The sequence below is a fragment of the Bactrocera neohumeralis genome, chromosome 4 (assembly GCF_024586455.1).
Source record: "Bactrocera neohumeralis isolate Rockhampton chromosome 4, APGP_CSIRO_Bneo_wtdbg2-racon-allhic-juicebox.fasta_v2, whole genome shotgun sequence".
Classification (NCBI taxonomy): domain Eukaryota; kingdom Metazoa; phylum Arthropoda; class Insecta; order Diptera; family Tephritidae; genus Bactrocera; species Bactrocera neohumeralis.
In genome coordinates, this window is record NC_065921.1 from 88,265,910 (window position 1) to 88,278,236 (window position 12,327).

The 12,327-nt window shown below is 42.7% G+C and overlaps 1 protein-coding gene across 1 annotated transcript; it reads left to right on the top strand.

The window, feature by feature from the left end:
• The first annotated feature begins 283 nt into the window (after positions 1–283).
• On the top strand, positions 284–7,894 carry LOC126755895 (antitrypsin-like). Its single transcript, XM_050468618.1, has 5 exons — positions 284–356; positions 419–1,281; positions 1,361–1,502; positions 1,570–1,702; positions 7,675–7,894. Exons 1-5 carry the CDS (start codon positions 344–346, stop codon positions 7,892–7,894), a joined length of 1,371 nt encoding a protein of 456 aa, XP_050324575.1. The 5' UTR covers positions 284–343.
• The last annotated feature ends 4,433 nt before the right edge of the window (positions 7,895–12,327 follow it).

Consider the following 12,327-nt stretch of genomic DNA (forward strand, 5'->3'; position numbering starts at 1 on the left):
TAGTGTGTAGATAGTGTGCAGATAGATTGCTATTTTCTTTTAAAAGAAACATTTTGTATTATCAGAAATCGTAAACTGCTGAGATCTCCATCTCCAGCCTGCAGAGGAATTATAGTTTAGGTCTGGTTCACATTGCGAATATGCCACACGATTTGTTTTTTCATCGTATCGCTTTTTTCAGCACCCTGTTAACTTTTCTCCGAATAACAAAACAAATGAAAAAAAGTTCAGATTTGAAAGCTTTCAAAACAGAAAAAACAAAAATAAATCTCAAAATTTCTTAAAATGTAATACAAAATTTCTAAAATCAATAAAACACAACAATACATCGATTAAAGATAATATGAGCTTTAGAGGTAAACAACACCCAAACTAATTGAGTGCGGTATCATGATACATACGGTCCTTTCAATTGCAGCTCACGTCAAACGCAATTTGTCTTCGTCAGCGCCAGCGAGTACACTCTTTCAATCCGATTTGATCTATGTCACGGCCAAACATGAGCCAACGAGCAATTTCGTTATATCGCCAGTAGCCATTCGCTCGCTACTGACCATAATCAGCATCTCTGTCATACGCGAGCCGCATCGCGAACTGCTCGCGGCGATGGGTTTGAAGAGCTCTCATCAGGGCATACAAGAGTTCAAAGCCTGTCGCAATGCCAACAAGGACGAGTTTGTCTTCACCCAGCACAATGCCATCTATGTGGATAACCGTTTTGAGATCGATATGGCATTCCGCGTTACCTGCTTGGAACAATTTCAAACTCGACCGGAGAATATCAACTTTGAGCTGCTGGAAGGCATCACCCATCACATTAACACCTGGATTAATGAACAGACGGAAGACCAAATAAGTACACGCATTGCAGCTGACACAATGGACGTACTGCAGCATAACTTGCTCATAAGCATTGGCCGTTTCGAGAGCAAATGGCGGAAGGCATTCCCGAAGAAATTTCTAACTAAAAGTGATTTCTGGTTAACGCCAACCGAGAAGGTGGAGGTGCCTATGATGCACGACTACTGCGAATTACCATTCGGCGAGTTGGACGAGTTGAAGGCCACGGCACTTGTATTACCTTACCGTAATTTAAATGTGAAGCTTATCATACTCATACCTAAGGAGATCGACGGTTTGCCGAAACTGGAAGAGCACCTGAAGCTGCAACGCGTCGATATTACCGTCTTGCCGTCGTTGTTAAAGGTGAAAAACGTGAAATTGGGTATGCCACGTGTCAAACTGGAGTCGAATCTGCTCATAAATGAGATATTAAAGGAGGTGAGTGACTAAATTGTGCTTATTTGATAGTCGTATATGAGTCTCATTTGGAATGATTATTAACGCTTTGTTCTTCAAGCTTGGCATAAATGCGATATTCAACGATTGTATCGACTTTACACGCCTTCTAACGGCCTTCAACATAACGAAGATATCGCAAATAAGGCATATAGCCGCTATTGAAATCAACGACGATGGCACCGGCGCATCATCCTCGAAAGGTGAGCTATAACGGGTTTGAAGTTGTGACCTTTTTAGTTTAATTTTGTGTGTATTTGGCTCTTCTAGTGTCGTTTCTACTGACCGAAATCGAAAAGTGCACCGAATTTGACATCAATCGGCCATTCTTCTACGCTGTTATGGACAACGAGCGCATCTACTTTGGCGGCCATATTACGAACACGAATAATTTCATAGGCATGTAAACTCGAATCAGTTATAAAAAATGTAAATGAAAATGGTAATTGTTGTACCTAAGGAATTGCTTAGTTTGGGAGACCAATTTTATTCATTACTTATTTAATAATTCATGGCACAGGAATATTTATTTCGACCTTTTAAGAGATAAAGTCGGTTATCGTGTGAGTCAATTTCTTCATCTTTGTAGGCAATAAATGCAGGAATATTTATGCGGATATAAAGTTCTCGAAAATAGCTTGGTTGTGGTAGATATAACCTATTTATTGTATAGTCGAAAAAGTATTTTCGTATTTTGTCAATAGTTTACGTAGACGATGCTGTATCAGTTCGTCTAGCGCAACAATGGTTCGCACGCTTCCGTTGTGGAAATCTAACTATCGTTGAAAAGGTCGATGAAATTGTGGAAAATATTGAGCAGAACGATCCCATAAGCAGCAATGACATCGCTAAGGAACTTAATATTCATCATCAAACAATTTTGAGCCACTTAAAAAAGGCTGGCTACAAAAAGAAGCTCGATGCTTGGGTACAACATGAATTGTCTGTGAAAAATTTAATGGACTGAATTCACATCTGCGATTATTTGCTGAAACGAAATGTAATCGAACCATTTCTGAAGCGAATACTAACAGGAGACGAAAAGTGGATCAATAATGTGCGAAGAAGATGGAGAAGGGTCGCAAAGCTAGGATTGATACGTCGAAAGGTTATGCCGAGTGTTTGGTGGGATAGAAAAGGAATCATCCACTAAGAGCTGCTCCAGCCTGGTTGAACGATGATTCTACATTTTACTGTCAACAACAGATGACATTGAAGCAAACAATCGAAAAAACGGCCGGAATTAATCAACCGAAAGGTCTTCGTCTTCCCTCGGAACAACACTAGTCCACACACATTTTTGATGACTCGTCAAAAACTGGGAGAGCTTGGCTGGGAAGTTTTGATGCATACAACATATAGCCCTGACCTTGACCCATCGGACTGCTACTTGTTTCGGTCAATGCAGAACTCTTTTAATGGAGTAAAGTTGGCTTCAAGAGAAGCCTGTGAAAATTACGAGAAACCAGAAAAGTTTTACACTGGTGGAAGAATGTCTCTAGCGGCAAAATGGCAAAAAGTGGTCGACCAAAATGGTACAGAAAAGTTCTTTATAAATCAAATAAAAAAAATAAGTTGAACTTTGATTAGAAATACGAAAATACTTTTCCGACTACTAAATATTCCCGCATCTGTGACTGAAACATACGTTGGGCAGAGATCCTGCCAACGTAATAGAAGCAAGCATAGAAGATAATGATTTCGTCTCCCAAATTACATCGCCCTTACCCTTACTAGTGCTGCTAGCCAAGAACACAGAAACGCCCTAAAAGTACAATGAAATAATGACATGAGAATTTCATGAAAATTGCCTTGTTTTCATCAGCTAATTACCGAAGCATCTACGCGAACAATTTTATTTGCAAGAAAGCCTGTCAACATACACACGTACGGTGTAGACGGCATGTGGCATGCAACAGCTCATTAGCATGCAGACATAATAAGGCAACTGCATACGTCCCGCCCACTACAAATGCATTCAATTGTGATTGTGTGTCTGTGGCGCAAGCAACTCTGGGTTGTTTCCGCTTTCTGCGCGATGCCACGACGCAAGCCGAAGTTGGCGGCGCTGGCGTTGCGCCACGACAAGGCAAGAAAACAAAAGTCAATTAACTCATTTCCGTTGTGTGGCTGCATGTGTGCGCATCGTGTGTGTGTGTGTGTGTGTGTGTGGTTGGTGTGTAAGTCATTATTGTTGTTGTTGTTGTTGTTTTTTACGCAACCACCGTTGTTAGCATGATTAACGCCGCATCGCGCAAACTTATTACAACACAACTTATGGCAAGTGAGGCATGTCTGCTTTGAGTGCGCGCGCGCGTGCGTGTTCGTGTTGCATGCCACCTGCACACAATGTACAGGTATATAGTACAGGTATTTACAATCTAACTAACTTTCACGTGTCGGTGTGCATTGTGCGCTAGTATTTATGAGCGCCGTTAAACTTTCACCAGCATGCAGAATGAAATACCTAAAGGACATACACACACATACACCCACGTGCGCTCACACATATATACCAGTACGTGCTTTGTATGTGCAACATGTGCATCATTTGCATTCGTGGCTGCTTTTCCGGCATTGAAAAGTTCATATTTCGCCGTTATTACTAGCTATCACACACACCTACACACCAAAGCACCGACAGACAAGCGCATACGCGCGCTTCCTCTCCCCGCGAGCGTTGCGCGCATCAAACTTTTGGCAGCAACTTTTGCGCTTTCATTGCATTTTGCATGCGAACTGCGCATTTGACAGCGTGTGTTTGTTGTTTTGTTATTGCTGCTATTGTTGTTGTTGCTGTATCTGCGCATGCATATTTTGTTTGGCTCAAATCTGTTGTAATAGTGAATTTATTGAAATTAATGATGCTTCATTACGCGCATCAGTGCGGCACCGACCGCGGCTGGCTCTTGGCATTGCTGTGTGTGTGTGTGTGTTGGTATGTTTGTGTGTGTTGTTTTTAATTAAGTGTTCTTTACATGTGATCCTTTGGCTTCACAGACTTCATGCAACACTGTCTGGCAAGTGACGCGTAGTTCAAACAAATTAATTAAATTCGAAGTGTTTTCGCAACTTAGTTAGTTCCTCTGAGTGCCAGCGCTTCGCTCAAAACTTTCTGCTAAATATTCGCCAGCATTTCGGTTAACTCACTCAATCTGGCGACTTAAGGATTTAAGTTGTTCTGCTTTGCTCTGTAGAAGCAGAATCAGATATCATCAATGTTCGAAGATTGAAGCGCTGCTTTTGGTTCTTTTCCGGTTTTCTGTACAAGGACGACATAACATATGGTATCAACTTTTTTTTTGCAAGTAAGAAACGCTCGAAGTTTACTTGTAGCACCTAATCAAGACGAATGATCTAACCATTAATTCCTCATTTCAAGTCTGAAAAATACCCTCGCAGAACATAGAAAGCAATTATAAAGCAGATTAAGTAAGATTAGGTTGTGTTAGGTCGTAAGGTTGATCCAAAATCAGTGGAGCCTACATGGACAAATAACTGTGCTTTGCGTTACCCGAAAACTACTTAAAGTGCAAGAAGGATTTCGCAGTCGCACAAATTCTGGTTTCTGACCAGCGCCTGCCAAGGTCACTGTATATACATAAGTCCAGCGCTAGAACGCAATTGGACAACGGATAACTGAATTTCTTCCAATCGAATGAAATTGCAATAAGAGTACCCTACCTAACAAGGTCATCGGCTTTATAGCTACCGGCGGTGCCGCTGTTACCGAATATGAAAGAGGCTTGAAGTTATTTCTGTTAAGGCTATGTACTCCATGACTTGACTCAAAAGCCAGTATAGCCGCTCGGATATCAGAATGAATGCACACCTTATTGAAGGAAGTTGCACTTCGGAGCAGGATCTTACGTTACCTTGATGAAAGCCACTACTGCCTGAAAGACGCTACAGTAGTCTGGTGGTCTGAAACTAGAGTTGATGGGGAGCTCCCGACAGAGGCTTCCACCTCTTGTTGGAGCTCAAACCTCATCCGTGACGAAGCTCACTGCACCTCTACTCCAACGGCTTCGCCCTGCTCACAAGTACCTCGCAGGTGTGTGAACAGAAAAGGAAGCGACAGATGATGGTTTCGTGATGGTCTAAATTGTAAAATTAGAATCGAAATAGTAGAGAATTACTATCTGTTCTCGGACCCAGCTTCCCTAAGTCTAACAGCAGAGTTCGCCAACAAGCACCTATGAGCTATGTATATCTTCAGCTGTTACGTTGAGAATGACATTGAGTGTCATTGTTGGTATTGTCCTTATTCCAACACAAATGCTCATGAGGTCGTTCTTTGAACATACTTCAGCTGCTTAGCTGGTGTACTTTTCCTATCTTCCACCAGACAACGACTCCGTTCAACAATATTGGCTTAGCTATCAATTTATAGGGCCAGGACACAACTTCTGATGAGAGAGATCTCACTTCTTCCCAATTGCTCTTCTACAACAATATAAGACGAACGATGTCCTCCTCACTCTGTCCTCAATGTTTCGCTTCCATGAGAGCTTCCTATTTCGCATAAGCCCCTAGTACTTCACTCTGTCCACTGGAGGAAGAATAGAGGCCCTCAAAGAGAGAAGATTAACATCAGGGGTTTTGTATCTAGCTCAGTTTTATTTGGTTTCATGGCCAATCCATTTCTCTCTCCGCCCACTTGATTACCACATTTAGATACCCTTTCGTGAGATCGGTAGCGGTGTTAAGGTATTTTAGTTTTACCGAGAGACTACGTCGTCCGCGTAAACCACCAGCCGGGAGTATCGTTTCACAAGTTCCTTCAAAAGTTCGTTCACCATTAGGATCCAGACTAAGGGTAAAAGGATGCCACCTTACGGGCAGACTAAAGAAAATTATACCAAAACAGACTTTAATGAAAAATGTTTCTTTTTCGGATCGCCACTCCTTCTTCGAATAAAGACACAGAATAAAGGTGAAAATGGAAGAGATATTGAAAATTGTGTACTACTACAATGTGGTTAGCCCACTTACTACTAGAGAGGTCTGTGTTGATAGAATTAACTTTACGCCAAGTCAAAACAAGTTGCTTTCTATCTGCCACTTTTATCAAAGATCTAAATATTAATTTAATTAGTTGCTGTAATCTCGGCTTTTAGAATTTCAACAAAAGCTCCAATTTATTACTTCAACAAACTCAACTTTTATCAACAAAAACAAATACCTATCAATTAGACGCCAGAGGTTTTATCTCTAAGAATCCAAACCAATAGCGCGCTTATCTCAAAATCATGAAAAAGTGCCCAATAAATGCCAGAAGAAACACTTGAAATGCATTGCCTTGCAAATTTAAACACTCACCGACACACCACTTACTTTATGAACTCCGCCGTATTAATTGAGCTTTTACCTGCGAAAACGCACCAGCGCACACATGTAAGTTCCGCCTAATGAAGCCCGAGATTGCAATTACAGCCAAGCGCCTATTTTATATTCATAACAAAGCAATTTAAGCGGCTAAAGATTACACGCATGTAAAAGGATTTTCTTGTAGGCGAGCCTACACGCCTGCCGCGCCACACTATTAGCGCCGCGCGTTGCCTACAAAGCCACCGCGGTGTCATAAAAATTGTGGCCACCGCCAAAGCAAGCGCCACAGCTTGGCTGCATGCACACCCCCAACAGGCGATGCAGCATCAGTGTAATTGCGGCAGCCGCAGTCGCGGTGGTGACAGTGGCAGGCAGCTGCTTGGCGCACACATTTTGCAATTTCCGCAGCCGCAGCACTAATCGCGTCACTCAATTATTGTAATCCTTTGGAATGAACGCTAAGAGCGCTGCAAGCCGCGCAAAGGTGGGCGGTAAGCGAACGCGCGGCATGCTAGATGTAGCAAGTGCCCAGCGCGCGCTGCACATACAGCATATGTGCGCATGTACTCACGCGGTTATGGTTAGTTTGTGCCACCTCGTAAACCAATTGAAATTATGGCATTTTAACGTGCAACATACGACGCATGCGCCCAAGGCGACAAATGGGCTTACGGAAAATAAAAATGTTTCTCTATAAAAGGAGCGCAAACAGCTAAACATATGCTGGCGCGCTTAAGTGGCATGCAGCGAAGTGGACAAACGCGCGCGCGCGCTCCAGCGATCGCACTACCATAAAGGGTACGGCAACAAAGCAGCGCGCTATCTTCACTGAAAATCTGCAATTTAAACATAGCCTTCGACCAACTTGCAACACGCTTAATGGGCGTCAGCACAACGTTGCATCGATCGCTTATCCGCTGCGCGCAGGCTGCAGTAGTTGGTGCGATTTTATCGCCAACATAAATAAATGCGGCTGTGGCGTAGACCTTGCGCGCAGGTATTCGCATTTACAGCTAAGCAATAATTTAACTATTTCACGATCAGCGGCGCTGCAGCGCGCGGCGTGCGATGCACATTTTTCGATAAGCCTGCCGCTGGCAACAACAAAACACAGCTGCTGTGCGCGCAAATTACGGTAATTTACAATGTCAAGTTGCGGCAATTCACTGGTGCGCCTGTTGCTGCAACAGCAAATAAAGAGGCACAACCACAGTGCAGTAGTGCCGCTGCACACTGCTACTTGCCGCATGCTGCATGCAACTAATGAATTGTGATGTTTATTAGCTAATGCACTGCGGCTATTCTACGCCCAAAATGCCAGCAAAAATCACAGTTGGCTACGTGCCACACAAGCATGCGCCCCTATTGAGTTGTTGTCGACCTATTGGGGCTATGATTTTGGTGCGGCGATTGATTTTTGCACTCACGAATTGGATTAGCGCGCTAATCATTAGCGTTAATTTATTGTTGTGCCGCATTTTTCGCGTGTGTGTGTGTGTGTGTGTGTGTATTGACAGAGGTGATGAAAGCCGGTGATGGTGGCACGTTTGTAGATTATCGTTGGATAGGATCTAGTGCTCTAATACTGAGTGCCACGCTGGGCTTTTTGTGTCGAGTAGTGAAGTAGTAACTGCCGCTTGTAATCGCTGGCTTTGAGCGCGCAAATTGTTCTGATTGGCAGCAAATTTAGCGGCTGCAATTTATTGCGTGTGGCTGCTTTTGGTTTCCAGGTATTTGCTGCATATTGCCTGCGTGCATTGGAAATTAATAGTGGGCCACTTAGAATGGCTATAATTTATATGATAATAGACGATTATGATTCAGAAGTCTTTGTGTTTCTTTGTATATAATCAAGTTTTATCTATCAAGCATTTTCTCAATAGAAACTTTTGTGTTTTGGGGGTATAAGCTGTAAAAATCTTCCTTCGACTTAACACATAATAGAGCTGCACCAAGAAGACTCGATAGCTATTTTCTGCAATACACAATGAAATTTCCGGAAGAGCTCCGGCTGTCAGAGTGAGATGGAATGCTTTAAGGACACTTCGGAATGCCAAGATTACGTGCAAGGGCAGCGGAAAGAAAGCACGTTCATACAGTCTCGAAAGGGCTGCAAGTTGGTTGGTTGCCTGGCCTATCGACAGGTAAGAGCTTATTGGCAAACATGTGAGCCGGTTGGGCAGTAACGATGACGCCTGCAGGAAGTGCGAAGAAGTACGCATGGGGCGAGATGCTGGAACTCCTATTCTTCGGTTCGACTTTGTCTAGAACTCGTCTTAGATAACCAAGAGCTTCGCAGTTTAAGTATCAAACTCTATATTAAATTGCACATAAAGTGTTAGCATCCGGTATGACAAACATTCAACTGGATTGATCAGTTTCAGACTCTAGAAGAGAACAGTAAATCTAAGGATGGAACAGCCGGCCGGAATGACCTAACCTAGTCAGTTTATCGTTCATCTAGCATTACAAAGGACCAGTAGGTCTAGGTGCGCGACTGCAAGTCTAACCTAACCTAACCTCTTTTCTGCAAATTGAGAGCTTGAGTTTCTTAGGGATAGGTCGGCGCTTGAAGGGAACGTTGGTTGAGTTGGACATATTGTTAGAAGCTCTCTATCAGCTTCAGTGACGAGGTTGAAGTAGCGGCAGACTTACTGCTCTGGAATTCAGCCTCCTCCAGAGAAGTAACTATCCGCTATGATAACAGAACAGCGATACTAGCCTTGAGCTCACAATCTATATGTTCAAGGCCGGTTAATAAATACCTAACTACGCTATTAACAAAATCGAGTCACTTTGAGATAAATCTATTGCCAGGATGCCAGGCTACAGCGGAGTCGCAGACAACTGTAAAGCTGATGAGCTGACAAGAAATGGTACCTTTGCTCCGCTATCAGTAGAGTGGGAATGGGTCGGAGCTGCCATCTTCACATGTGTTCTACTATTAAACAGCTGCACTTCTCGGGGGCTTGGGCATCGCACGGTAGTACTATCGCAAGATCCTTTGGCCCAAAATCGATCGTAAGCGATCCAGTGAGCTCTTTGCTCGCAGTAAGGCTGGTCTCTCCCTAGTTGTGCGGGTTCTAAAAGACCAAAGACCTATCGGTGTCCATGTTGTAAGGTTGAGAATCTTACCCGACACCAGCTGTAGAAGCTATAGGGAAGTAAACGAAGTGGAGTCATCTCAGCGCTACCGTCTTAATCACACTTTCGAATGTAACATCGCACTGGTGGGAATAGAAAATAAGCGATTGGATAATTTTTTATGGGTCACAAGTCAGCCAGCAAAGAGACTTAAGTTCGAATTACAGGAGTTCTATTTTCATGACACCACAAACGACTGCATATAGTACTCCAAGTGCGAACTTCGGATCAGCCATCAAAACTAATCTAACCTGACTCCGAATGAAAGACTCCAAAAATAAATTAGGGGGGTTCATAGCAAAATATTTTAACCAAAGTTGGTCACTTTATGGATCTTAGAGCAGAAAATTGTTGGTATAAAGTGTAAATTGTGACCACGAAAGTGATTACTCGCAATCTTTAAGACAATCAGCCTTTAATGTCATTAAATATTCATACCAATATACTCACATACACATACATACATGCATACAAGTACAACAACATTCGTGCTATCACATTTTCTGCGAACTCTTCAATATGCGAGCGACAGCTACAAATTGTTGATAAAATTTACGAGTGCGTAACGCTTCCAGGAACCGCACGATCACTCAGTCAACCAAGCCACCATTAACCATCAGCAACCAGCCAATCAAACTGGCAAGCGAAACGAACGACACATTCTGTTGGCAAATGCGCGTGTTTTTATTTTAGAAAATTTCGCGTGAAAATATGTTGCAACATGTGGCAACATATACGTAAACGCTGTGCTACACATACATCATCGTAAGTATGGCCAGCAACGGCAACAGTGGCAAAGAAGTGCCAGCAGGCAACAAACAAACGAGGAAGAAGCAGCGGCAACAGCAGCGGCTGTGCAACGCAATTGTGGCAAACATGTGTGCGTGTGTATGTAGTATTCAGTGAATTGCCACAACCATTAAAAACGTGCAACATATTCGTCTGACAACTTTTACAACTCGTAAATTATGAAATCACAGTGGAAAAATAAAATCAGCAATAAAAAAACGGCAAAAAATCAACAACAACAAACAACACGCACAAATAAGCGGCAACGAAATGTGTGGCAGGCAGCAAAAACAAAGCAAATAACAACAGTTAAAATTATTTATAAGTCATGCAACACTTGTAGATACACATGATATGCATGTATGGCGGTGTAAACAAATACATATACACATGCATGTGTGTGTGTGCGTACAATAATTATGGCCACAGTGCGCAACAAAAGTTGATTTATTTAAATTAAGTAAATGAAATGTTTATTGTTGCCATTTATGCGCCCACTTTTTGTTTAACAGCGCCTAAAAGTGGCATGTGGCATGTAGCCTGAGGCATGGAGAAGCCAACTTGGGATGTGTCTATGTGTGTATGTGCAATGGAATTGCACGGCAATCGGTATGCGAATGCGAAACTTTGGTTTTAAAATGTTTATGCGCTCACACACACACACACCAATGCGTACATACATGCACGATACATGGGCGCCTCCATACGCATGCGAGTTTACAAGCTGAAACTGTTACCAACACAGATCAGACACATGTGGCAAGCAATAATTCGCCTTTTAATTGCAGAACTTTTGTTGGAAAAAATATAAGTAAATCCAAACAAAAACATTTACAACAAGCAGCGCACACATACACACATACATACAAATGAGAGGATGGGGCGGATTTTGTCGTTAATACCGCCGCAGCTAATGACTGCCCGCCCGCCACGTTAATCGCTTGTTTTAAACACCCACCTCAAGCTCTTAATGAAAGCTTTAACTACCTAAGGAAGAGCGGAAGGAAAATGGAAAGAAGAACAAAAAATAAAAACGAACAAAAATTGGCAGACAGACGCCTAAACAGTAGGAATGTATGAGTTGCCGAGTAACCCACTGAAAATCCTTGGCAACTACTAATAAAACTAGCAAGTTCTTGATGAAGACTTAAGGGAGCAGATTAGTTTACACTGACTGGCTTTCACGCTATGAAAATACCTGCAGATATTCTTTATAAGGCCAGATACGGGGGTTCATTACTAATATTAGCTGACATTTACGGCGTGCAGGACGTCAACGCTTTTTGCAAAGTTTAATAGAGACTTGATGTGTAGTTCTGATACTTTCAGCACCCACTTAAACTGTGCAGATCCGAGTTATCTAAGCCAAGTTATAGATAATACCGGACATCGGCAGAGGAGGCTTTCCAGCGTCTCTCTTGCGCGTACTTCCTACATGTGTCATCTTAAATAATGCCCGACTAACGCATGTGACGACCAATAAGCTTTGACCTATCTTTAGGCCATCTCTAGAGATCGGTTCCGCATTCTTTTCGAGACGATGTGAATAGAAATATTATGTGTTTTCCTTCCGGTCCCTTGCAAATGATCTTGGCGATCTAGTATGCCCCTAAGGCATTGCATCACACCCTGATCCGCCAGTCAGCTCATGCAAAAATCTCGTTGAGTATCGTTTTTAACGACTTGGGTATTTCCTAAGCTGGTTTCCTAGTAAGGCGAATCGCATTCTTGGCAATCTCATCAGTGTTTCATATTCCGGAACGC

Coding starts and splice junctions, on each gene's coding strand:
- LOC126755895 (XM_050468618.1), top strand. Junction 1,282..1,360: donor TAAATGAGATATTAAAGGAG/GTGAGTGACTAA, acceptor TTGTTCTTCAAG/CTTGGCATAAATGCGATATT. Junction 1,503..1,569: donor CGGCGCATCATCCTCGAAAG/GTGAGCTATAAC, acceptor TGGCTCTTCTAG/TGTCGTTTCTACTGACCGAA.